Source organism: Paroedura picta, chromosome 15 (genome assembly GCF_049243985.1).
Source record: "Paroedura picta isolate Pp20150507F chromosome 15, Ppicta_v3.0, whole genome shotgun sequence".
Lineage (NCBI taxonomy): Eukaryota > Metazoa > Chordata > Lepidosauria > Squamata > Gekkonidae > Paroedura > Paroedura picta.
The window spans coordinates 18,157,867-18,185,470 of record NC_135383.1 but is presented as its reverse complement, the minus strand read 5'-3'; the positions used below and the strand labels follow the sequence as shown (position 1 = coordinate 18,185,470).

At 49.1% G+C, this 27,604-nt stretch overlaps 1 protein-coding gene across 3 annotated transcripts in view; it reads right to left on the bottom strand.

Annotated features, from left to right (window-relative positions):
- Positions 1-27,523, bottom strand: part of SPECC1 (sperm antigen with calponin homology and coiled-coil domains 1) — a 125,930-nt gene extending 98,407 nt beyond the window's left edge. The window contains exons 1-2 of one of the 3 annotated variants that reach the window (XM_077311825.1): positions 27,365-27,523; positions 2,749-2,926 (exon numbers count right to left, since the gene is read on the bottom strand). In XM_077311825.1, the coding sequence (XP_077167940.1) occupies positions 2,749-2,895 (147 nt within the window). In that variant the 5' untranslated portion in view covers positions 2,896-2,926; positions 27,365-27,523. Of the gene's footprint in view, positions 1-2,748; positions 2,927-13,542; positions 13,738-27,364 lie in introns of those variants that run through there. The other 2 variants (XM_077311827.1, XM_077311824.1) reach the window with 2 other exon arrangements.
- Between the last annotated feature and the right edge of the window lie 81 nt (positions 27,524-27,604).

Sequence of the window (27,604 nt, the reverse complement as noted above, 5' to 3'; positions counted from 1 at the left end):
GACGCGGGAACCTGCAGAAGGGGAATGTTTCTCATTTCCTCTCTGTGTTGCTTCTCTCTGGCTCAACAAGGCCCACGTTTTACAAAGTCTCCTGCTTCAGAATGAAGGCAGGGAGCTGTAGGCTCGGATTGCAAGCTCTCCGGGATCCCCAGGCAGGGCAAATGAGGCCAGGTGCTCAGCAAGATGTTCGATTTGATGACTGGTTTAGCCTTCCTTTTGGAGAGTGCTTCAGGGGACTGGCATTTCTGGGATTGTGAAGGTTTCTTTGCCACAGATTCTGGGCAGTTTAGAGCTGCTGAAAGCCAAAAGATGGAGATTCCCTACGGGGGGGGGGGGAGTAGAGAGTGACTCTGCACAAGTTCAGAACTTGGTTTTGTCTGTGGGATTTGGCAGACTGACTTCAGCAAGTTTCTAGTCCTCATCTCCATTGAAGGTACGTGCATGGACTCTGTGTGTGTGTGAGAGAGACAGACAGACACTTCTAAAACTTTATTAGGGTTCAAGATTGCCACCTAGAGTGTCTGGAATCTCAGATCCCTGGGGTTGACTTCAGAATAACCCATTCATTCCCATTCCACATTCCATTCCTATGAAACCTAATCCGTTTTCCTGCAAACTGGTTCTGACCAGCTCACCTATTTGTCATTGAAGCTCAGGACTATTACCAGATGCTCGGGGAGTGGGACTCTTTTACTAACTTTCTAATTGATACCAGTAGCCTCTGACATCAGAGATGGAGATTGACACGGGATTGGCTACCTCAGCTGCTGGCTCTCAGAGAGGAGTCGGGCTTAGGTCTGATGCCACTGAACCTAAGTAGACATATGGGATTTCTCCCAGTCTTCCCTGGAAACTCACAGGAAGTTCTTCCTTACTCAAAGCACTCTGCTCATGGCCTGAGGAATCTGCTACAGCCTGGCTCATGTGCACTTAGCTGAGTTACAGCAATGCAGTATTTGCAGGTCTGTCTACTGCTTTATTGTGTGGCTTTTCACAATCTGGGGGTCCTGCCCTACAACCGTTGAGACACGATCGTAAGCCATGGTAGTGGCTTGAGGCTGGAGCAGCGATGTTATTGGGGGGGGGGGTCTTTTTCTATTGTTTTTATTGCCATCTTGATGTTAGTTTTGATGCTAGTTTTAATTGTGGCAATGGGGAACATTTTAATGTTGTGCTGTACTTATGGGGTTTTTATTGTTTTTATCCGTAAGCCGCCCCGAGCTATTCAAAACAAACTAACGAACTAACGAACTAACGAACTAACGAACTAACGAACTAACTAACTAACTAACTAACTAACTAACTAACTAACTAACTAACTAACTAACTAACTAAATAAATAAATAAATAAATAAATAAATAAATATTTTGTTCTGCTTTAAAATAAATTTATTTAAAACAATCTATTTCTCCGGGATATTTCTCCTAATCTTTCCCCTAAGTGCTAGATTGCGCAGGTGCTGTATAGTTTGTTATAAAATATTTTCCAGGGATTCCACCCTGTTAACTTCATTATTTTTCCAGCATGGCACTTAGAAGGATACTTTCCTCTCCCCACCAGAGACACCCTGACCGTTTATGCACTGGGAACTTTACTGCCCCAGCTCCCGTGCAGGAGCACAAATCGAGGGCGGATGAAGTGTACTGGGCCAAATGCTCCCCCATGTGGGTGCAGAAAGAGGTGGGGCAACCTGCCACGACTAAAACCCCAGCCTGCAGCCTGGCATGAAACCTCCAGTTTGTAAATGGTCTAAGAAAGTATCCCATAAATACAACACAACATTAAAATGTTCCCCATCTGCACAATTAAAACTAGCATCAAAACTAACATCAAGATGGCAATAAAAACAAGAGAAAAAGACCCCCCCATAACATCTCTCTCTCTCTCAGAACGAATTTTGAGTCCAGTAGCACCTTTAAGACCAACAAAGTTTGGACATTGTGTTTGAAGAAGTGTGCGTGCACACGAAAACTTATACCTTGATTAAAACTTTGTTGGTCTTAAAGGTGCTACTGGACTCAAAATTCGTTCTGCTGCTTCAGAACATGATTACCCGCTTGAATCTCCACATCGTTGTTTCTCTTCACATTAAAAACTATTTTTTTAGCATAGATAGGAATGTCATTATGATTTTCAAATTATCTCCAGTGCTCTGATTTGACTCAACAGGAGACTTCCTGCTTTTTGAGTGTGCTTCCTCCCTGCTTGCCTCCAGAACAGCAGTTGAACAGAAGAATGACTGCAGACAACAGCTAGCTACATAGTTAGCTCTCTCTCTCTCTCTCGCTCGCTCACTCCCTCCCTCTCTCTTTCTACATATAGTTATTTCTCTTTGAAATAAAATCTATTTTAGTCTTTAAGCAAATTCAAACTCTGCCAAGAGGAACCTGGACAGTAAAGATGACTAAAAACATTTGGAGCCACCTTGCAGGGAGCTAGAGTGAAAGCAAGCAGAAAAGGCCTACTGAAAATGGAAGGTTGCCTGTTCTAATAGGTGCGTTCTTCTCTCTTCCCTCCCAACCCTTCTATCCATGCAAGGCTTAACAGGAAGGTCCTCTACTTGGGAGCCCCCCACCCATAAGAAACTGCTGCCTGAGGAAACGTGCCACATGCATGTGTGTGTATGTGCATGCATGCGGGAGAAATTAGCTCCCTCCCCTCTTTGACAAACCAAGGAAACCAGGTGCCATTGGGTAGCCTTTGGCGCTCCTGCCTGGAAACCTCCAGGTCGCTCTCGTGCCACTTACCTTGCTGAGCCGGGAATCAAATGCAAGCGAGGTGGAAGACTTGGAGGTCTTCATGCCCACGGAGGCGGCGGGCAGAGGCTTCCCTCCCTCCATTCGGTGACTTCCCTGCTTAGACATGGCACTCCATGGCCTAGCGGTGCTTTTCATTTTCTTTCCAGGTGCGTTGGGGGGTGTCGGTCTGGCAAAAAAAAAAGAGAGAGAGAGAGAGAGAGAGAGGCCGTGTTAAGAGTGCAAAAGCTTCTGGACCCAAATAAGAGACCAAAATGAAGAACGTCTGGCGTTGCAGCTGGAAGGAAGTGTGCAACGGACTCAATGTTCTTCTTAAGCCAGAGATCCAAGAGAGGCTCATAGAGGGAGCCTTCAAACAACCGCATTTTCAGCACAGCTTTTGCCAGTGGTGAGCATCCCTGAAGGAGCATCTCCATGCCAGGCTATTGGCAACAGAGGGGCAGCTGCCCATTCTCACCTGGCCTCTGACTAACCAGGTGGCCTGCAGCTAGTGAGTTTGAGTATGTGCAGGCATAAGAACCCTTCAAGGGCTGCTCACACTGAGGCTGGGGGACTGCCCTCAAATTGTGTAGCTCGATTCAGGTGGGTGGTCATGTTGGTATGAAGCAGCAGAACTGTGTCCAGGGGCACCTTTATGACTGCGTAAGCTTTCATGGGCAAGCACACTTCTGCAGATATGATGGAACTGAGTTTCCTCAGTCACGTACAGAGAGAGGAGGAGACGGGGAAACGCGGGCCTGATCGGCCCCGGTTTGCCGTTGTGGTTAGTCTGCCATCTGCTTTGTGACATCCTAGAAAACGTTTGTGGTTAAAAGCTCCCAAAGTATTTAAATTCTTTTTTTCATACCACATCAGATGACAAGAAGGCTTGCAAAGCTAAAAAATGTACAGGGGAGAGGGAGAACCAAAAACTATCGAGGGGGAAAGTAAACCTGAAGCTTTGGTGCTAGAAGGGAGGCTCTTAAAGGGTGCACTGTGGGAACCCTAAAAGGCTCTGGTGAGTCTGCCCACACAGAGGCTGCCCGCTGTGTCTCTGTAGGAGTCAAAACAAACAAGCATTCGGTGGCACCTTTCAAAGTTCCTTCCAGCAAAACCTTCTGGGAGTCAGAGCTCTGATTTTTCATCCATCTGACCCACAAAAACTCCTGCTGGATGAAACCTGTGTCATGATCCTAAGTTGCTAAAGGGCTTCTGTGTTATCTTGCTGCTACAGGCTACCCATGTGGGATCCACATGCATCATTGCTCTGCCTTTGAGTCCACTCAATCCTGGACTGGGGGATGGCAATTCTGTGGGGTCTCCCTGTTGGGCACGGTCAGCTGACTCCCAATACACAGGCTCCACGGAGAACACAAAGATGTCCACTGTGACTCTTCATGAGTCTCTGTCCTAGCCTTGCTTTCTCCCATGCTCAGGACATCAACCTGCACAGAACACTGAGGGTTTGCTCTTCCGGGGGGCAAGTAACTCTTTCATGTCCTCAATCTAGTTGAGTGTCCAAGTGAAACATTCAGAAAAACAAACCACTGTTGGGAATTCAGAAGCAGTTCAGGAATACAGAAGAGGATGTCTCAGAATTTCAGGGAAAGGGGGGTATCGGAAAATCCTACCCAGGTCCCCCGTGCCACCCCAGCAGGGGCTTAAGCGACTAAAATCTGTTCTTCTAAGACCAATCGGTCAAGATAAGGGGAGCTTCTCCACCAGACGGTTGGCGTCGGAAGCACAAATGAGCAGCGCAAACTGAGATAGGAAAGTCTGAGAGACATTCTGGCCCCCTCTTGCAAAACCACAGCCCCGGCGGTTCCTCCTCCCTATGACTCAACTCCACTTCTTGCAAGCCAAGCAAGGCTGACGGCCCAGGACTACAATTACCAAAGCAAAGACGGACGGCACAGACCAGGGCTGGGAGGAGGGACGGCAGTGGCGATCCTAAGCGACTCATGGACACTACTGACCCACATATAGTGAGGATCTTGCTGTCCCCCACAAGAACATCAAAGTCAACCCCATAACGTGTGTTTTCCTAACCGCAAGTTAGCAAGGAAATGCAGATGGAAACTTGAGTCAATAATGGCCCATAACTTCTAGAGCTGCAAAGTTGCTAGACCCATCCCTGGGCCTGGGCACCCAGACTCTGCACTCCGGCCCTTTCGATCACCTTCCCCAGAACTGCCAAATGCAAAACGGGACGGTAACCGGCCAGGTCCTAGGGATCAAGCAAGGTTTTTCTTTGGGAGAGAGGAAGACACCACCTATTTAAGGATCTCCGGGAACTCCCCTGAAGTAAGAGAGAGGTTGATAATTTCCCAGAGAGGACCTCCTCTCCTGTGTCACCCAATTAGAGTAACCAGGAAGGACAGGGATCTAGATCAGGGGTAGTCAGCCTGTGGTCCTTCAGATGTTCATGGACTACAATTCCCATGAGCCCCTGCCAGCATTTTCTGGCAGGGGCTCATGGGAATTGTAGTCCATGAACATCTAGAGGACCACAGGTTGACTACCCCTGATCTAGAGGACAGCTGGTTGCCCTCACTGACCCCACAACTTGTCCACTTTGGGTAATGAAAGCCACCTGAAGCCCTCAAATGTGTCCTCCTGAGAAGGACCTCCAGTTCCCTTACTGTATCAAGCGTGGAGGGAACGTTGCAATGGAGCAGCAAGGCCTTATCCGCAAAATAACTCGCCAATGCCTCACAGCTGAATTCCAATTGATTAATATTTAGGTTCCCTGCCTTGAGGATGGTAAGCGATCGAACTACCCTAAACAATTGTGCTGGGCGTGAGCTTGAGGACGCGATGGTGGCAGCATAAAATGCACGTTTATCCGCCTTTGCCACCATCTCATATGCCCTGAACTACAGCCTCCAGAATTCTTCACAGGGAAGCCATGAAAGTTAAAGCAGATCAAACACCTTTACTAGTGCCTCCGTTTCTGCAAAGGTGCCAGAGCAAAACAGGAAGCCGAGACATATTCACATAGGACAGGCTTATCAATAGCTACTAGCCATGATAGCAGGAATGGAACCTCCATGTTCAGAGGCACTGTACCTCTCAATGCCTATTACCAGGGGGAGAGTAGCATCTTTCAAGGGCAGGAAGCCGTTCCACTTGGCAGCAGAGGATAGGACCCACAGTAATGAAAGTATGCATAGAACCGTACCGACAATATAGCAAGAAAAAAATTTCATAGGGTTGTTCAGCAATGGAATGGGCTACCTAAAGAGGTGGTCAGCTCCCTCTCACTGGTAGTCATCAAGCAACAGCTGGACAGAGACTTTTCCGGGATGCCCGAGGCTGATACTGCATTGAGATGGCCTGTATAGTCCCTTCAAACTCTATGGTTCTGTGATTCTATGATCCTGGCTAGGATGTGTAAAATACAACGATATTATAATCAAGAACCAAAATCAATACATTGGGAGACCCGGTCCATGAATACTCAGAGATAAAGTTGCTTTAGAAGTCTGAAGTCGTCTGTGTGAGATTCTTTAATATCAGAACACTTGGTTTTCATAGAACAGATGGCTAAAAAAACTCCAGATTTCACAGAACAGACATCCAATATTCTCGGTTTTATACAGAACTTCCTCAGTGGTCATAGCTATGAAAAATACACAAAGGCAACAAACATGTTTATGACTATTAATTACAAAAATTAAAAATAAATATAAGGGACAGCATTCATTTCTTAACTTACCAAATACAACTAATCACGAGTTCTTGCAGCTCAAAAAAGCTGTACACAGTCTCAAATTGGTTCTACTATATAAAAATAAACAAACAATTTGTATAGCACTGCTATGGCACGAATTATATTCTGGTAGGGCCCATAAACTGGACTTATCTCCCTGACCTGCTTGAAGTTGCAAAAAGTCAAGAATATGTAAAGATCCCACAGGTCGAACTTGGACTTCTAAAGTGCCTTTATCTTTGATTAGACACAGAGTAGGTTATCCCAATGTATCATATTTGATTTGTCCACCATGTTCTCCTTGTTCATTGTTTCCCATCAGAGATCAGACAGCAAGCAAATGCCAGAGACTGGATGGTAATAAACTGAGGCCCTTGTATCATTGGCCAGGAGCATCCCCAGATGAGTTGGAGCACTGGAAAGGGAATGGGGAGTGGGACCAGTAGAAATGGGATGCTTGTGGAAAGCCACCCAGATAGAAGTGAAGCCCCAACCCAGGAGGAATTGGAATACGCAAGATCTGCAGTGTGCATAATTGAGCAGAATACAAAGGGTGTCCTGCAGGGGGCAATAGAGGATAGGTATATTTAGCCTAGGTATAAATTCCTGGTGATCTTCAAATTATCTCCTCCAGTGTCCTGATTGACCCAACAGTGGGCTTCCTACTTTTTCAGTGTGCTTCTTCCCTGCTTGCTTCCAGGACAGCAGTCAAACAGAAGAATGGCTGCAGACAACAGCTAGCTAGATAGTTAGGTCTCTTCTCTACTCTTTCTATGCACAGTTGTTTCCCTTCCGAATAAAAACAATTTTATTATTTTAAGTAGTCTGGTGCTCTGCTCTCTCTGCAGATCGAAGCTCTGCTGACAGGCGGAAGGAGAGCAAAGCGGGTCAGCAGACCAAGAGGAGCAGCAATACATATAGGCAGTCACCCTGACCCAGTCCTTGAGACACCGTAGTCTGAGTATCTAGAATGGAGGTAAGGCCAGAAAGGAAAGCTGTGCTCTAGTCTTCATGATAAACATTTCCAGAAGGTCTTTAAGGCAGCTAGGTGTCCAAGGCTGGAGGTGCTTTGTTGTCAGTTTAGGATTGCCAGCTCTGGGCTGGGAAACACCTGGAGACTTTGGCGGTAGAGAAGGGGGGATTTGGGGTGGGAAGAAACCTCAGAGGAGTATAATGCTACGGAGTCTACCCTCTAAAGAAGCCAGTTCCTCCAGAGCAGCTGAGATCTTTAGTCTCAAGATGAGCTATAATTTCGACCCCATCTGGGAACTGGCATCCCTATGCCAGTACCAGGTTGGGAAATTCCCGGAGATATGGAGGTGAAGATTGAGTGATTTGGTGATTAAGGATAATTCCAGGAGTAATTATCTGGAGGCTGACAACACAAGCTATCCAGAAGTCCCCCTCCATAGGGAAGCCGGTCCCTTGGAATTATAGCTCATCTCCACATATTAAAAAAACAGTTCCCTTAGAGCAGTGGTCCCCAACCGAGCCGCAAAGGCCTCAGTACAGGGCAGCAGCAGCTGCGCCTGCCTCTCCCCCCCCCCACAGCGAGAAGCTTGCCAGGCCGCAAGCGAAGGGGCCGCCAAAGTGGCATGCCGGCAGACGCAAACCTGCATGCACGGAGCTGCTGTGCATGCACATTTGCGCCCCGGCGGACACAAATGCACATGTGCAGCAGCTCTGCTCATGTGCGTTTGCATGGAGCTGCCACGCATGCGTGTTTGCGCCCGCCGACAGGGTGCAAACGTGCATGCGCGGCAACTCTGTGCATGTGCATTTGCGCAGCGTTGCCGCGCATGCGCAGCACCTGGGCCGCTGGCCCTCCCCCACCCCTGAAAGCGGTCCTCAACCTGGAAAAGGTTGGGGACCGCTGCCTTAGAGAACATGGCCGCTTTGGAGGGTGAACTTCATAGCATTATGCTCCACTGAGATCCCGCCCTGCCCCACTCCTGGCTCCACTCCCAAAGTCTCCAGGCATTTCCCAACCTAGGGCTGGCAACCATACCCCCCCAGGACCTACCTGCTGTTGTTATTCTCTTGTGTCATCCTTTCATGCAAGGGACAGTGCCCATAACATCCATGTGCGGAGCTCAAAGAGGAGCACAGAGCAGCAGCCTGCAACGTGCACGGAGCAATGTGCAAATTCAACGAAGGGAAAGCAAGGCAGCGCAACTCCTCGGGGGCTCCCTGTTCATAATACGCTCTTAGTGTTAATAAAACAGGCCCAGCCGACGTGGAAGGAGAATCGATAAGCAATCAGCAGAGGCGACAGGCAGCAGAAAAGAGGGTTTCCTGAGCAGGCGAGGTAGAGGGGCCAGGAGCAATAAGCCCTCCTGTGATGATCCTTAAGGGACCCGGACAGAGAGGCAAAGTTCTGTGCTATAACAACAGACATGGCACCAGAGCCGGGAGGCCGTGGAGAAAGCCAAGCAGAACGACCTGCATGCATTGTCAATGCCAACGAAGACAAAAGGCAGAGAAACCCATGAACACTGGAAAGATGTGAAAATGCAAGATATTATGAGAGAACGCCTCCCTGCTCCAGTGCAGAGCACACTGGACCGAGACTTGGAAACAGGGTTGCCAGCCTCTAAGACCGGAGGCTCCTGAAATTATAACGGATCTCCAAATAACATCAATTATTTACATATTTAAAACATATTTCTCCCTCGTACTGGAGAAAATGGCTGCTCTGGACGGTGGGCTGCCTGGCCTACCATGGCATGGCCCCTACCAAGGTCCCCCCTGCTCTTCCAGGCTGTGTGCTCAAACCTCCAGGTATTTCTGAACCCAGCCCTCCCCGGAAAGCGTCCAAGTCCCCCAGACAGGCAGAGGGGCTAATGGCTAAATTTTGCATATATGCTTTGCCATAGAAATGGTCATGAGGGAGCCCAGCATGACTTTGGGGCTGTGGCCTCGACCCTACGGGGGCGGTTTATTAACTGAAAATATTTCTCCCCCGCTTTTGCCTGCAAGGTGGGCTGCAACGATAAGAGTTCTAGACATGCCTGACAAAGAAGGATTAAGAGAGAGAGAGAGAGAGAGAGAGAGAGAGAGAGAGAGAGAGAGAGAGAGAGAGAGAGAGAGAGAGAGAGAGAGAAGCACAATTGCAACAGAAATGTAAGAACAGCCTCAGGTGCAGATTGAGGAGGAAACCCTCAAAATTCTAGAACAGCCCCCATAAAAGTAGGGAAGCCCCCTTCGAAAGAACTAGAGGTAAAAACAGCAGAATGTTATGAAGCAATGAATGACATTTCACAGGGAAGGAAGATCTAAAAGGCCGGAGAAGAATAAAGACATCTTCACTTGGTGCCTAAAATTCATCTCCAAGTGGGCTTCTATACTTGTGTGCGCCACCACCAAAAAGGCCCAGTATCTAGAGCTCGCTGGCCAAGCCTGTAAGAGAGGGGACATGCAAACCGAGGCCACCCCTTGAGTGGAGGGGGGGGGAGTTGCTTCAGCCTTCACCAGCCAGCTGACTTTCTCCCAGATGAGCTTCAAGCTTGCTTACTTCAAAACAGTGACATGGGCTGCCAGTTTGGTTCCAGGTTTAACTCAAGATGCTGCTTATACCTTTCATGACTAAGGCTGCCAGCCTCCAGGTAGGGCCTGAACTACAACCAATCTCCAGGTGACAGAGATCCCCAGGGAAAATGGCAGGATCAGAGGGTAGACTATGTAGCATTATGCCTCACTGATGTCCCTCTCACCCCCAATCCCCACCCTCCCCCAGGCTCCACCCCTAAAACCTCCAGGTATTTCCCAACCTGGAGATGGCAACCTCAGTATCTTAAGGCAGTGTCTCCCCATGCATGCCCTTAAGCCAACTTGTGTCTTCTCATTCCCATCTTTGAGTTGTTCCCCCATTCCAGGTGGTCCTCTTGGTGTGCGTTAGAACCTGTTCTTTCTCTCTAGTGGCTCCAATGGAGGGCACCATGGCCAGAAGTTTTCCAGAGGTCATTTTATTCAGGAGGGCTTCTATTGGGGCCTAAGATGTAGGCGCTTCCTTGGGGAGAGGGTGTTAATGTATCATATGTGATTTTTAGCTTGGAACAGCAAGCTGCCTTGGAGGCAAAAGGGAAAGGCATACTATTTTAATAAATAATGTCTGATCACTGCTGCATTAAACGGGGGGCAGTGAGGGAGAGGCTCAGGGTGGGCAACAACACTATTAAAACAATAAAATAATTCAACATTATAAAATTAAAATTCATAACTGATCCCTTAATTAATTCCATAATCACCATCTTCTTATGGCAGGAGGGTTGATGTAGGTCTAGATTTCAGATTCTGATGAAAATTTGGCTGGTGTTTTGAACAGGGAGGCCAAGGCTTCAACCGTAGGCCTGGCAAAACAGCTCCACCTCATAGATGGAAATGGAAATGTCCAAGGCCTTGCAGGGTCCTGATCTCCCCAGAGGGAGCGTTCCACCAGGCCGGGGCCAAGGCTGAAAAGGCCCTGGTCCTGGTTGAGGCCAGTTTGATATCTGAATAAGTGGACATGGGTAGCACTAAAGAGGCAGGGTTCAATGAGGAAGGGGGAAGCATGTTATTGCCTCTCTGCAGACTCCAGCCAGTGTCAAGACTCCTCCCTTTGTCTTGCTCTTTTATGTGGGTAAAGGTAAAGGTATCCCCTGTGCAAGCACCGAGTCATGTCTGACCCTTGGGGTGACACCCTCCAGCGTTTTCATGGCAGACTCAATAGGGGGTGGTTTGCCAGTGCCTTCCCCAGTCATTAAATACTTAAAGAATGAGTGAATTTTGAGAACCTCACGCCAGCAAGCCAAGCCACATTCCAGAGAGTGGTCAAATACCTTACCATAGAGTTCTCTGTTGCACATCTGCCAAATTAAATGCAGACATCTTGCGGGAAGGAATATGAGCCTAAATTTCAACATCTGGTCCTCAGATATGGAGTTTTGGATCCCACCGCCCCTCCTGAAAGATGCTACAGTCATTTTCTCAGCAATGTCTGGAACTTGCTACCGACTAGCATTTCCTTCCTTTAAAAGAAGTCTGGAAATAATTTTAGGATGACAAGGTTGCTGCCCCAGATAACTGTACTCAATCCTTCTAGACTGGGCCAGAGCAATAGCAGCAGTGTTCAAAGAAGTGTACACTGACTAACTGGGGCAAGGGAGGTTGTCCCCAGGTGGGACGTGGGGATCCTCTGGTTTTACAGCTCACCTCCAGGCAGCTGAGATCAGTTTCCCTGGAGAAAGTGGCTACTTTCAAAGGTGGTCTCCATAGCATTATAGCCCACGGAGGCTCCTCCCTGCTCCAAATCTCACCCATTCCTAGCTCCACCTCCAAAGTTAACCCCAAGCTGGCAACTGTAAATCCCTGCCTCCCGAAACCCTTCCCTCCTCTGGCTCCACCCCCAAAGTCTCCAGCTATTTCCCAACTCTGAGTTGGTAACGCTAGAAGCATTCCTTCCTGATGCCCAGCTTTTCTGCCAAAGCACAGGGCAACAGGCTCTTGGCTGTGTTTTGCCAAGGAAAAGATAATCAGGCCAACTCTGCATGAAGCCACCATCATATTGGTGGTGTGTGGAAGAACCCCTCTGAGCCAAGCAACGCATTTCGGTTCTTAAGAACTTGTGTTTGGGTTCTGCAGATCCAGATCGAGTTCTCTGTAGCCACGCAGCAACTGGAGGGAGCTGCTTTTTAAGAAATCAAGGAAAACAAACTGTGGGGTTGGGGAACATTGGCCAACGTTGTGGGAGAATAGGCTCCAAGCTTCATGTGCCAAAACAGCCCCACATGCATGCAAGGGCTGAACCCCACGCCGTGATTTGAACTCAACACTTGCCTTTGATTTAGGATTCTCCTTTCTCTCCAGCATTACCCCACTTCTGAAAAACCTCTGCTTCATACTGTGCCCCCCCCCCCAGTCTCTTTACACCTTTCATTGCATCCGTTTCCTACCTCACCCCTTTGGAAAATTCTCTTTCTGCCAACCCTGCTATGTCCTGAGATGACATTCCACACAGGGGATGCACTATGGAAATTCAAGGCTGGAAGAAGCATGCAAAAAAAGAAAAAAAAAGTGGGGAGGTGAGGAGACGGAGGGAAGGGAAAGGGACTTCTCTCTAAGTTACATAAGAATGCAAGAAGCGTCATCTCGGATCACGTCAAGATCCTTAAAAGGCATTTTTGGTTTCTCCTGCGGGCAGCAGCCTTCCCCTGCTTGACCCCAGAGGTAGAACTGCCATGTCCAGGAGCAGTCTATTTGGCTGCCGTGGCTGCTAACCAACCTTCAGTAGCCTCCTCTTGATTGGCCAAGTGCCACGAAGACCATCCCAGCCTCCTGCCAAACTGTTTCACTGGAGAATCCCTGCAGAGCCTGGAGCCGCCTTTTGCAAGCAGGTGAGCGGCTTGTTTTCGCTGGCACTGAAGCCGTTTTCGTGCCTCCCGTGCCTCTCATTTCCCATTCTAGTCATGCCATGGCAGAGCGATGCTGAGATAAACCAACCCGAATCACAGGACACACCAAGCCACAAGGGACGCACGAAATGGAACCTCCACATCCAGGAGCAGTGTATCCCCAAGCACCAGGAGCTGAAGGACAAGGAAGAGGAAAGAGCCTCTGCCTCCATGCCTCTAGCATGGCGGGCCAGGAGACTGTATGAGGTTCTGACAGCCAAGATGGGGAAGACGGGCACAGAGAAAAAGGGGGAGAGAAACACAACCCTTTCCTGTCGCTAGGGAAACTCTGCGGAGGAGGGGGGGACCATCACAGCCGCCCCCCCCGCCCCATTGTGCAAGCCGCGTGTCCTTGTCTCCAGCTGACACCTGTCTGCTCCACCGGACCCGGGAGCACCAGGGCCAGAGGGAGGGAAGGCAAATTCCAGATTCCAGTTTCTGCCAGGCAGACGGGCTCCCTCGGGGCTTTGCGCCCTTTGCGGGAGGCTGATCGTGAAAGACGGCGCTGGCAGGGCAGTAATCCAAAGCAAGGCTGCCTGCACGTCTGAATCGACAACACGCATCTTGCCGCAGGTCCTACAGCTGCGAGAATGTCCCTCGGCCCGCCACCCTCCCCAACGCGCGCCCGCCTCGCCTCTCCCGGCCTCGGCCCGCAGCGACACTCACTTGCCCGGCTGGCGCTGCCGCCCTCTCGCTCGCTCTGCCTTCAACAGGAGCTGCGTCTCCCGCCAGTCCCCGGCAGCATGTGCCGGCCGGCCAGGGAGCGGCCGGCGCTGGGGCTTCCCGGGCAGGAGCGGAGCCACATCGCCGCGGCTGCCGGGCTGCCTGGAGAAAGGAGCCGCCGACGGAAGCACGAGCGCGCCCCCGCGATGAGAAGCCGGGGGGGGGAGAAGGGGGGGACGACTCGGCCTGCAGCAGACAGCCGCGGCCACGCGCCTCGCCAAAGCAGAAGGGGCGCCCCGCCGCCGCCGCCCCCGCCCCTAGCACGGTATGGGGGGCGAGATGGCTTCTTTGGCGAGGCCGTGGGCTCTTGTTTGTGCCTCCCTCCCCTTTGGGATTAAACTGTCCTCTTTTGAGGGTTGGAAAGCTAAGCATATTCCCTTTTTCCCCCCGCTTTTCAAAATGCGATTGCCTGCTGCAAAGACACAAGACCGATTTAAACCCGGTCACAGAGGAAATCAGTGTGCCCCTGCAGGGGCATGGCAAGGATCCCAAGAAGCGCCCGGTGTGCATGCCTCAAAGCCAGGGCAGCCAGCTGGATCACCCAGAATTATTGCTCACCTGCAGAAATCAGTTCCCCTGGAGAACCTGGCTGCTTTAGCCAGTGGGCTCAGGGGTAGTCAAACTGCGGCCCTCCAGATGTCCGTGGACTACAATTCCCATGAGCCCCTGCCAGCTGGCAGGGGCTCATGGGAATTGTAGTCCACGGACATCTGGAGGGCCGCAGTTTGACTACCCCTGCTCTATGGCATGGCACACCACTGGGGGGCCAGTCCTCCCCAGACTCCACCCCAAATCTCCAGCAGTTTTCCTCCACTCATCCCCCACCAATCTTCCAGGGGCAGGTGTGTGTGTGTGTGTGGGGGGAATGGGGACCATGGCAGCCCTAGGGAAGGGCAAGCCCTACCCAGCCTTAATAGACTGGAGGAACCTTGGAATATGCCAGGCCTGCTTTGGGCCTGGCCTTGCCAACGGGTTCACATCAGAGGCCCTTTGCTGCATCACTCTGGCCAGGGCTTTGCTGGCAGGGACTCATGGGAATTGTAGTCCATGGACATCTGGAGGACAACAGGTTGACTACCCCTGACTCCGGCCATCAGGAAAGGGACTCCACAAACGTTTCAGCAGCAGCACAGCCCAGGGCCTGAGGCTGGAGAGATGGGATAATTTTAAGGCAGGGATTCCCTATCAGGGTTCCAGGGACTCCTGGGGTTCCGCGAGAGCTCCTCAGAGGTCACGCAGCCTTTCCCAGAAGTCCGGATGGCCGCTGACTTCACTCTGGAGCCCACTTCCCCTGCAGGCCTAGTCTCTTTTTCCACAATGGAAAAATATGATCGACTGACAGGCTGGCTCCTGCCTCTTAACTTCCGCTTTCACTTCTCTGAAGGGGCACCGTACCACTTCCGAGGTCCCTGAGAAATGTTTCAGGAGTTCCTCTCCAGTCAACAGGTTGAAAAAGGCCGCCTTAGGGTGATGGCTCCCAATGATGCTCCCAATTCCCATTGTTATGGTCGCTGTATTACACCGTATTATTCCTATGTTTTATGTAAACCGCCCTGAGCCTCAGGGGAGGGCGGCATAGAAATGCAATGAATGAATGAATGAATGAATGAATGAATGAATGAATGAATGAATGAATGATGCCAATTGGATGCATCAGGAAGGTCTCACAAGAAAGGGCTTTAAGAGAGGCAGAATGTGCAGAAATAGGCCCTTGCAGTGGTTCATGGCATGCAGGTAAATAATTCCCATGGTAAATAACAGCTCATTAAGCCTCTATTAAAGGGACAAGACATTTTTTTTCTCCAGGCCACTTGGCACCACTACCTCCCTGCCATCTTTATTTCTTACCCCCCCAATCCTTCCACATGCCAGCTCTCCCATATTCTTCCAGAGAAGGTGGCCCTTCACTTGCTGTGCTTCTCTTTCTCCCACCCATTCCAAGTTTGTCTCAGCCCTGCTAAAAAAGACCACAGACAGCTGTGCGCAATTATACGGGCCAGTCCTTTACCCAAAAAAAGCACAGCATCCCTTCCGGACTCTCCCTAGCCAAGCGTCGGGCAGTCCCAGAGCAGTACAACTGCTAAACAACACCCGATGCCCTTTGCCAGGAGCAGTTGCCAGGCTGGCACTGCCACGCAGACCTGCTTGCCCTCCTCTTGATTGGCCAAGTACCATGAAGACCATCCCAGCCTCCTGCTAAGGGGTCCATCTAGTCCAGCATCCTGTTCCTCAAGCTGGACAGCTAGATTCCCCGGAAAACCCATACATAGGGACACAGAGGCCAGAACCTCCCTGACCAACTGAAATTCAGAGGTATAGTGCCCCTGAGCATGGAAGGTCCATTTAGCCATCATGACTAATGGTTACTGATAGAACTCTGATCTTGAAGACACCTATGCTGCATCAAGACATCCAGTGGCAGTGAGTCCCAAAAGTTAATCATGCTCAAGCATTTCTCAAACGGCGGCCCACGAGGGTACCCCAGAGGCTCTCAAACCTTTTGTGAGGACAGAGGGTGAGCCCCAATCATGCCCGCCTGGGGAACGCAAAATTGGAGCCCTCCCAGAGTTCTCGGAAGGGGTGGAATCAGCAGCCCCCTTCTTTTGAAGAATGGAAGCTCCATTCCATCTATATCCACCTCAGGGCACCTGGCCAGAAAACACACGGGTTGTAGAGATCCAGGAAGAATTCTGACTGGCCAAGGATCACCAGGGAGGTACAGTCGTCATGCAGTCGTCATCTTGGCTTAGAACTATAAAACTGAACTGATTTCCCCCTTTATTTTCCATTGCAAAGGATTTCATCACAAAGATCCATCAACAATAGTAGCCAGCTGTGAAAGTTCAGGTTTTTGTGAGGCTGGCCATTCTCTGTTTGTAGGAGAGTCTTCCAGACCTCCTTCCCACCACTTCTTGACTGGCCTCAATGGAGAAAGAGTTGACCAGTAGCTAAAGGTCTTGCCATCTCCTGCACAAAGTCCCGTCCAAAGGGGTTAGATGGAATCTGAGTCAGGGCCTTCCGGGTGGTAGCCCTCTAAAATCAGTTATCCATACCCCTAATTCGTAACTGTGTAGGCCACATAAAGACAGTAGATTATTCTTTAACTTGCTTTTAAAGTCACTGATAAGGATCTCCCTGAACTGTTTTGAGAGCTCAGGAGAGGAAAGAACCTTCTGGACACACATGAATGGTTATGCACGCTTTCTAAAGAGACTGTCAGGTGTGGAATAAGGTGAGGAATAATGTCAGCAAGGAATAAGGTGAAGGCCTTATTGGAAGGACCCATGAGGGCTTGGTTGTTGGTTTTGTTTGGGGTTTTTTTTGGGGGGGGATAAAATGGGGTCCTCAGTTTGGCTCAAATTTGAGAACTTTATTTATTTATTTATTGAATGGCATGTGTATGGTGTAGCAAGGCGTTTCAAGGATTGTTCGGCAGCCAGGTAAGGGATGTTCGGAGGTGGTTGGCCATTGCCTGCCTCCACATCATGACCCCCAATGTTCCTTGGAGGAACTCCCACCCAAATCCTTGGAGGAACTCCCATCCAAACACGAGCCAGGGTCAGCCCTGCTTAGCTTCTGAGATCCGAGGACTGCCAGACAGACATTTTCTACCTCTGCGTCATGACCCCTAGTGTTTAAGGAACTCCATTCAAATTTTGGAGGTTCCCCATCCAAATATTAGCCAGGGTCAACCATGCTTAGTTTCTTTGGCTGCATATATATGTCTGATATGGACTTCTGGTGAAATCTTATAAGAACAAAGAGATTTCCAGTAATGGGTGGTGGTAGTGGAACCTTAGTATTTTGCATAATTCCTGGATCTTCCCCCATTATGAGGAATCAAATAATTCTGCATCCTCCTTACAGCTTCCCCTGTTGCAGCATGTGTCTTATTTAGGGGGTACCTTCTCTTTACCTTGCAGGCCCTAGAGGACCAAGGGCGACCTCTTTCGGGGCAGCTGTAGGCACATTTCTCCCCACAATAGACACCCTGTGAGGTGGGTGAGGCTGAGAGAGCCCTGATATCACTGCTCGGTCAGAACAGCTTTATCAGTGCCATGGCAAGCCCAAGGTTGCCCAGCTGGCTGCATGTGGGGGAGTGCAGAATCGAACCTGGCATGCCAGATTAGAAGTCCGTACTAACCACTACACCAAACTGGCTACATCTTTCATTTAAAAACAACAACAATGAGTGTGTGTGTGTGTGTGTGTGTGTGTGTGTGTGTGTGGAAGGGGAAACAGAAAACTACTCCTGCCACTTCCAGCTGAGAGAGCCAAGAAAAATCAATTGTCAAGCTGAAGGGATCAGCTAAGAACTTAACAGCAGCAAACTCTTGGCTTCCAGTTTGTATTTCCAAATAGAACATGATGCGTGGTATTTTTGGAAGCAGAATCATTTTCCACGTTGGAATTTTAAACTCTCCAAAGAGGAAGAGAGCACTTGGCAAGGGGTGGGGGGAAGAAAATAGACGAGGGGAAAATAGGGCAGAAGTTATTGAGAAACAAACGTATGGAAAAAAAAAAGAGAACCATCTCTAAAAATTGCACCGCTTCCTCGGGGTTTTTTCCCCCATATGTTTTATCATATGAAAATTAAAAATATATATTTATCCTATTTAGATATGTCTACCTCATTCCCTCCCCCACATAGAGGTTCAAAGTGGCTTATATGGTTCTCCTCTCCTGCATCTTATCCTCACAACTGTTAGAACATTATTAATTCCGGTGTGTTAGCGGTGTGCTCGAGGCTTAGAGCCAGCAGAGGCCCTGCAGCGTGAGGATGCTGCTAAGAATCAAAATAACAAACACAGATTCTTTTTATCTTTTCAACCTCATGCGGACCCTTGATGATATGGCAATCCATTCTGGACTGAATAGTGAAGAGCCAGGCTTCTAATCTAGTCTAACTAGGATGGAGGGAGATGCAGGGATCTGTGTCCTGCTTGTCACAGTGCCAAGATGGAGAACCCTGGCAGAGTGGGGAGAGAAGGTGTCAAAAGGCAGAAGGAAGGAAGATGCCCTGAGAGTAGCATTCTACACATCCAGGGGATAGCTGCAGAGCAGAGAGTAGGAGGATGTTCTCTGTCCAAGCCTTCCTGACTCTGTAGAAGAAGAAGAAGAGTTGGTTCTTATATGCTGCTTTTCCCGACCTGAAGGAGGCTCAAAGCGGCTTACAGTCGCCTTCCATTTCCTCTCCCCACAACAGACGCCCTGTGGGGCTGAGAGAGCCCTGATATCACTGCTCAGTCAGAACAGTTTTATCAGTGCTGTGGGGAGCCCAAGGTCACCCAGCTGGTTGCATGTGGGAGAGTGCAGAATCGAACCCGGCTCACCAGATTAGAAATCCGCACTTGCATAGGAGGACTGGCATCAGCTCTGACCAGTTGGACAATTAGCTCTGGGGGAAAGGCGGTAGGAAAGACGGCAGCATGCCTATTAAAATAGTTAAATGGTAAAAGATTGACAGAAATGTTGCCCACACATTCTGGGGAGTTGCCAAAGAATAAATATAGTGTGCAGGAACACACATTACACAGAGGTCTTTTTCAGACTGCTAGCCTGTATAGCAAAGCAGAATTGCCCCAAAATTTCAAGGAAATGAGCCTTGGTTTTCCTTGGATAACATCAATGCGGGGAGGACTTTAACGAGTGCTGAGACTCAGGTTTATGTTGAACCTTGACAATCTGCAGTGGGCCGATGCCCTGCTATCAGTAAACACGCTTCTGAGCATGCACAGAGTGCATCCCCACATCCACGGAGCAACTAGAGCCAAAGGCTGCTGTTCGGCAGTGGTTGAGACAAAGGTAGTCTGTGTGTGCTCTGAAGCACCTTTATTGATCGTATCTGTTTCTTTCAAATAGAAATACAGCCAAAGATGGGAAAGAGGCATTCCAAAATGGGCAGGGTTAAATGAACAGGGATGGAACCACAAGAGGTTCATACCACAGCCAGCAGGGGGCACTGGTGAGTGCAGCCTTTCTCAACTTTTCTATTGTTGGAAAATCCCTGAAACATTCTTTAGGCTTTGAAAAAAACCCAGAAGTGGTGCGATCATGCAGAATATGGTTAGGGAGCATGGCTGAGTACGGGCCCACTCAGGGTCTCTCCTCTTCCCACCTCCTCCATTGGCCATTTTGGGAGGGTTGACATGACCATATATGGTCACATCACCTGATAAATGTTTAATAAATTAAATATATATATATATATATATTAAAAATTATTCTCCACCCATTCAGGAAACCCCAGGGTTTCAGGAAACCCTGGTTCAGAAAGCCTGGGTTAGTGTTTCAGATTAGAATCTGAGATACCCAGTTTCAAATTCCTGCTGTAACATGGATGTTTTCTGGTCCAGTCAGTCTGTCAGGGTTGTTGCTGGAAGTAAAGGACTTTACACTGTCTCTTAGCCTCAGATTTAAGAGGGGGGCTATCACAGATATTTGGTGTAGTGTTTAGGAGTGCGGACTTCTAATCTGGTAAGCCAAGTTTGAATCCGCACTCCCCCCACATGTAGGGAGAAGAAGGGTAGGCAATAGTAAGCCACTCTAAAACTCTTTCAGACAGTAAAATGCAGGGTACGAAAAAGAAGCTCCTACCAGCTCTATAGTACAGAAAAGCAGTTATATTTAATCATAAAATTTGTATGTCACCTCCTAATGAGACTCGCAAACTAAAAAAAGAATAAAATCATAAAAACAACTCCCATATTGTGATCAGTATTTAAAACAAGCCGTAAGAACCACATTCAACTACGCGAAATGATATTTAAAAACTCCATCCTGCAGGCTAAAAAAAACTGCTTTTAAAGATGAAACACTTTGCTGAAAAGCCTGGGTAAAGAACGGTAAACGTTAATGACTGGGGAAGGCACTGGCAAACCACCCCGTATTGAGTCTGCCATGAAAACGCTGGAGGGCGTCACCCCAAGGGTCAGACATGACTCGGTGCTTGCAAAGGGAATACCTTTACCTTTACTACTGAAAAAAAACAGTCTCTGGTTGCCAGCCAGCTCAGCTAGAGAGCTAGGAGTGGAATGAGGATCTCACATGGTGGGCTAGCCCGAGGGTAGTCAACCTGTGGTCCTCCAGATGTTCATGGACTACAATTCCCATGAGCTCGTGCCAGCATTTTCTGGCAGGGGATCATGGGAATTGTAGTCCATGAACATCTGGAGGACCACAGGTTGACTACCCCTGGGCTAGACTATATGGGAGGTAGTGGATGCTCAAGTCCTGCATAGCCAACTAACAGCAGAGCAAATATCTCCAGAGAGACATACTGTAATAAATTAGCATCCCTGGAATTTTTTGCCATGCAAGAATGAGATGTCACAAAATTTGAACCTGGAACCTCAGAGGTCGAGGCCTAATGTAGTGAGCCGCTTGAAGCTGTGTCAGCTCAGGCCATCTGCAAAAGAGCAATAGCAACGTGTGCGGTGTTGACTCTTGCGATTGGCAAGAAGCGTGCCAACTGCATGCCAGCCTGGCCAGCTGTAAAACCTTGGTGCTCTGGCTTCTGTCCTTGGCTGCTCAATGGAGCAGCGCATTTTGCCTGCTCCATGGGAGGCTCTGGGAGTTATATCCCTCCTAGCATGGAGTTCAAGGGGTATCAGAAGTAGAAGAGGAAGAGTTGGTTCTTAGATGCCGCTTTTCTCTACCTGAAGAAGTCTCAAAGCAGCTTACAATCGCCTTCCCGTTCCTCTCCCCACAACAGACACCCTGTGAGGCTGAGAGAGCCCTGAGATTCCTCTCGGTCAGAACTGCTTTATCAGTGCTGTGGCGAGCCCAAGGTCGCCCAGCTGGTTGCATGTGGGGGAGTGCAGAATCGAACCCGGCTTGCCAGATTAGAAATCCGCACTCCTAACCACTACACCAAACTGGCTCTCACCCAGTTCAGGTACACAGCAGGTGCAGCTTCCACAGCTTTTGCCCTCCTGGTTCTGAGAAGCTGAACTGTGCATGCAGAGCTTCCTTCTAGGTCTCCACTGGGGAGATGCTGCATGCTTTCAACCACATCTTTGGAGCAGAAGGAAAACAGGCCTTCTTTCTTTGAAAGGCTTCTTTCTTTTTTTGCAGCAGAATTCCCCAACCATGGAGGCGGAGCTTTGAGCTCTTGGCAGGTGGGCTGCACTGCCCTGCAATTGGGTGCCGCAGGCATATACATGACTTCTACTAGTCCCTTCTCACTGGTGTTGCAGTTCTGGCTCTGCTGAGGGTCTCTAGACAAAGCGTGGAGAGCAGCCACCCTCCCTACCCCCCACCCATATGTCCCGGAATCACTGGAACCGAAACTGGGCTGCAGCAGAAGTGAAGGGGTCAAAATAGCCTGTGCCTACCCAATTCCTCAACACTATAAACCGCAAGGAGCAGAAGCGCTGGAAGAGAAACCACAACGGTTCATTGAGCCAGAGACAGGACTATAATTACACCGAAGCCCAGACAGTGACCCGTAACGCCCATTTCAACGGTAGATAAACAAAGCCAAGTCCCTTTGGCTGCTGCCGTGGAACTGAAGAGAAGCCATGGAAAGAATCCTGTTCATTTGTCTGACCTAAAGGAAGATCTGGCATCAAGACCACCTGGGACACGCTCAAGCTTCCTGAGAAGAAGATGCCACGGCCTTGCACCCAAAGCAGCTTCTTGCCATGCTGTGCTGCAAGGACCAGCGTGAATGCAGCTGCGAAACATCCCTAGCCCACAAAGTTCTCCACCAGCTTTCCTGCCCATGTGCACCTGCAGTGGGCTTTTGCGGCCTAAAAGAGAAGAAAACCAACAGCGGAAGAGTTTCTCAGCCGCTATGCACTGCAATGCTGTCTAGGAAATGTGGCAATCTTAATCCATCTTCCTCTGGACAGAAGACGCGGAAAGAGACAGGAGTGACACAAACTGGATGTAGCAGGAGGAGCTCCATATCTGTTGGAGCCAGGCCCTCATGCTCAGGACTGGCATTGCAGGCCCAGGTCTGGGCATTATCTTCCTCAGCCTGTGGTAATCTGAGCAATCTCCTGAAGCTCCAGCCAAGCCCCTTGCTGCTGGGTCCCAGTGCAGATGCCCAAAAATGAGCCAGATCGAACTCCGATTTGCTCAGTGAGGGCAACCAGGCCAATTCCCCATCCCAAACCCAGCGTGGCTTTGAGTACTCCTGATGTCACGTTTTGCTGCGCTTTGGCCACATGCTACCAACCCCCTTGAGGTTCTGAAGGAAAAGGGAGGAAGTGCCAGACAGAACGAGTGACAGAAGGAAACCAGCGTGTGCTTAGCCCAGCGGCTGCTTCTGTGAGCAGAATCTGACCGTGCTTCTCCGTCCGCATCTGGCTAAAACATCTGAGTTGTCAGCGGGTTTTCTGGAGTCCAAACTGCTGATGCCCCCTAGAATTAGAATTTCCAACGCAGGGGGATTTCTGCTGGGATTGGGAAGCCGAGGCAGCTGTGAGACAGGAGAAATGATCAAGGGGCTGGGGGAGATACCGGGCCATGTGAATACAGAATTCGAGGGCCCAAGGGAGTGGGCAGGATTTCTTGGACAGATGTCTGGATGGTGTCACACCAGAGGCATGTACAGGATTTCAAGAAAACGCAGGCACTGCCTGCTTGCAAGGAGCGAACAAACAGAGGAAACTATGGCGGGAAGAGATTGTTATTTATCAGGACGCCCAACTCTGCCCCGTTGGCGAGATGAATATTTTCACTCACACGCAGGCACTCTAACCGAAACCAAAATCGGGGCACACTAGCATGCTAGTAGTTGTGAGGAAGACAGCGGGGAACGCCCATGAGTCCCAAATGTGCCACCTGAGAGGAAGCTGCCCCTTGCATCTCTGCATGAGGCTCTTGGCATTTGTATACATTCAGTACTGGGGGACTGAAGCATCAGATCACTCGCAATGCACCCCCAAGACACCACAGAGATCTCTACCCAGCACATCCCTGCCCAGGGGGCCATGTGCCAGATTCACCTTCTTCCTAACCTGGAGGTATAACCGAGACAACCCTGCACGCGGACAAGCTGAAGGGAGGCAATTTTTGTACTTCACATTCCAGGGAAAAAAACTCTTCAGATACATGGTGAGAAGGGTGGGCGGCTAGGGTGGGGGTGGGGGGAGAATATGCCTCCAATTTTAATTCGGAAAAATCCAGCTTTACAGATTGGAAATGCAGGGGCGGGGGAGACGGAGGGTATCTCCAGTGATCTGCCCTGAGTGGCCCTCCAAGAATTGCAGCAAACGAGGTCTGCATTCAAGCCGTATCATCTCCGCATCCCAGCCAAGCCTGAGCAGCATTCAGAAACGTCCTGGAGCCTTTTCCTTTCAGCCAAAGCAAAACCGATGGGGGCAGAAAAGAGGAGCACGAGTAAATCCCCTGGAGGTGGGGAAATGGGGGTGGGTGGGATCTGGCTTGGCCCTCAGGGCCAATGGAGCCTGGTGGGCAGGCTTGCCCCTACAGTGGAGCTGGGGAGCCGTAGTTCCTGGGAAGGGGAGGTGGGTTTCATATTGCGGCCATGGTGGTCTCTGTTTATTTAAATGACTCTTAAACCACACAGTCTGTAGGATTACCATCCTCCAGGGGGTGGCTGGAGATCTCCTGGGATTACACCTGATGTCCAAGTAATCAAGTTCAGTTCACCTGGAGGAAATGGCTCCTTCATGGGTCCTTGTGTGTCCATCTGCAGCCTTGTGTTGCATTCTGCACTCACTGCAGTGGACAGTAGCTTTGGATATCAGCTCCCATGGAGTTCCCTGCAACCGTTTCCTGTGGATGTGATCCAAGCACTGTGGGCCCACCTCCCTTACAATGGACAAAGCTGTCTGAAGCTGAGTCAGCCCACTGGTCCATTTAGCCCAGCAGCAGCTCTCTGGAGCAGAGGAGGAGCTTTCTCAGTCCTCCAGGCAAAGCTCCTTTAGCCAGAGTTATTGGGGATTGAGCATGAGACGTGCAGCATGCAATGCAAGCGCTTCACTATTCCATCTATGTGTCCTCCTCACGTCACACCTGCTAGCCGCAGATAATGCACCTTCTCTCAAACCTGCTCTGATGGTCATCTGGTTTTCTCCCACCAGGCGTTCGATCACGTCTCCTTTGACAGCATTTGCAGGCACTTTAATAAAAATTAAAAACCCATTATCTCCTCCATAGCGCCGTGCATGCGATGAAATTCACCCGGGGAAGGCCAACATTTAATCTGCCAGCGAGGGATCTGTTGCAGCAGTTGCCATGGCAATCGATGTCTAATGAGGAAAACATTCCTTGGCGCAGGAGAGATAGGTGGGCAGGATCGTGTCAGCCTCCCAGCAGACCAGAATGCAAGTTCACTTACTGTGCAAGCAGGGGCGTTAAGGGCAGGCTGTTCCTCAACGCCTTGCAAAACCTTCCCTGGTTTGGAAGCCAAGGTGCCCTTTCTGCAGAACTGAGGTTTGAATGGCAGGCATTTGGTCATGCCTGGTAGCTTTTGCAACCTGGGGTTCCACCGCCAGGCATACGGGCAAGCTGGGTACTTGGATTTTGGCACCTGGAAGGTATACCTATCACTGTGTTTTTTAATGGAACACTTTCCTTGATTCACAATCCTTCACATACCTGATCTTAGCAATATATACAACAATGGTGCTTTACTATTATTGCTGCGGAGAGGAAGTGGCTTGCTAAAGTCTCCCTAGTGACTTTATAGCTAAGGATACATTGGATTGTAGGACTCCTACAGTCACAGCTTTTTCTCATAACCAGCATGCAACATGCATGATTCAGCCACTGGGTAGCACTCACTGGGTTATCACAACTAGAGACAAGAGAAAGCCTCCTGGTTGATTCTGCGGATCCCCAAAAGGACCGTTAACCTCCTAACAATGCTCAGAGTTGTGCAGAATCAAAGCAATTTTCTGCATTCCGTAAGGCCATCATCCACACTGCCACAGCACTGAGCTATGCACTCCAGGGTTGCAAAATCAGGTGTCACTAACACATACCCCATATCCCACTGAAGTAAAAAACAACAACAAGCAGAGCTTTGATATAGTCTGGCCCCAGGGGAACATTCCTTTCCAGCCTTCAATGTATTTTATTTTAAAAGCACGTGTCCCACCATCGCTATCTCTATTTGAACCCTTGCTCCAACAAACTTAGAAAGGCTTACACAGTTCTGTAAACCAGCTTTTCTTAATGTTTTTACCATTAAGAAACTCCCGAAGCATTCTTCAGGCTTTAAGAAACTCCAGAAGGGATGTCTGCAGGCCACACCTTCCTGTCACGCCCTTAAAAGTCACACCTCACCAGAACAGACATCACTCCCACTGGATGTGACATCACCAGGCCACTCCCACAACACAAGAAGTGACTTTACAGGAATATTTTCAGATGATTTGTGAACAGAACCATGCTTGCCCTTTGGGTTGACTACCAGTTATTCACTAAAGGAGTCTTGCAGTAGGAGCCTGCAGAAACAGGGCCAGGGTAGGCCTATGCCACTTCATGGTGCTCCCCCACCACACATAGTTAATTTAAAATGAGAGTACCTTCTTCTCTGGACTCCAGTCACTGCCATGTGCAATGAGCCTCAGCCAGCATGAATCTGTATGTACAGGGTCTCTCCCCACCCCCTCCAGGTCTCTCATTGGCCATTTTGGGAGGGGTGGGTGGGTTGGCATCATCATATATAGCCATATAACAATATTTTTAAACAATAAAAAAATAAAAATTAATGAATTCCCATCCAATCAGCAAAACCCCATGGTCTCACAAAACCCTGCTTGAAAAAGCCTGCTGTAAGCCTTTGAATGTCTGAACCGAATCCCTCAGGGATACTTACAATATGAAAACACAACATTTGAAAGTGAGACTCTGGCATCAGTCAGATCCTGGCACCAGACCAGGATAGCCAATAGCCCAGATAAGAACAGCGAGGCCTGACCTTGGGTCCCTAAGTGCACCTTAATGTACAGAAATGATGTACAGAAATCAGATGGTGAAGTTTTGCAAAGCACAGTGATCAGCCATAAGAGGTATATAACGAAGAGCTTCAACTGCCTGCACATTAGTACTATAATAATTATAATAATAAATAAATAAATAAATAAATAAATAAATAATAATAATAATAATAGAAAGCAGAAGGATTCCTGTACCTTTCATAATGGTGTAGAAAAAGAAATTGCAGCAGCTGCAAATTATTGTACCCAAAAGGGGAAGATTAATCTCTCCCTTTCTAAAATCACTAGATTCCAGAAAAAGAGCGAAGCTAATGTGCTGTTGGAAGACCATTCATGTGATAGAGATCCATGACACCACAAAGCCTAACGGCACATTGTAGTGTGATAAACATTTGTTTGAATCAAAACAGGGTTTTTCTGTCATTTTTGCTAACAGACAAGCATGGTAAATCCCTTCAGAACATTATTATTATTGTTGTTGTTATTATTACTATTATTATTATTTATTTATTTATAAGAAGGAAAGCCCTACCTCCTTTGTCTTAAAATGTATCCAGTCTCTTGCCCCATGCTGCAAAACCATCATCATGTCCATTGTCTTTTATTAGATGTGGAGGCATTAACAAGACCACTAGTTGCCAACTTCTGAACACCAAGTTGTCTCTTAAAAAGCACAAGAGCAATCCAGCCCCCTCCTTTCCGGTCAGTTGGCAACCACACAAACCATCTCTTATCTACATACAGTGGTAATCCCATTAAATTGTTCCTTTTTCCAAGGCCAAAATCCTGGCAGAGGCCTCTTTCACTACCTTCCCTTTTCCCAGCCTCACCTGCAGCCTCCTTACCTGTATCTTCCAAAGATGCTCCCGGCTGGTCCTTCGCAAATTCTCGCGCCGGCAACGGATCCTAAGAGGTCCAGCAGGGGGCCTCCTCGCGCAGGTCAAGGACATAGCCTTTCTCCTCTTAAAAACTACTACAATCCCCATAATTCCTATCAGCGAAGTGACAGAGGTTGTACTTCAGAGGTACGCTGGGAGTTAAAGTTTAGTGTGCCTGGGGAAGGGCGCTTGCGCAGTGCAGCTTCG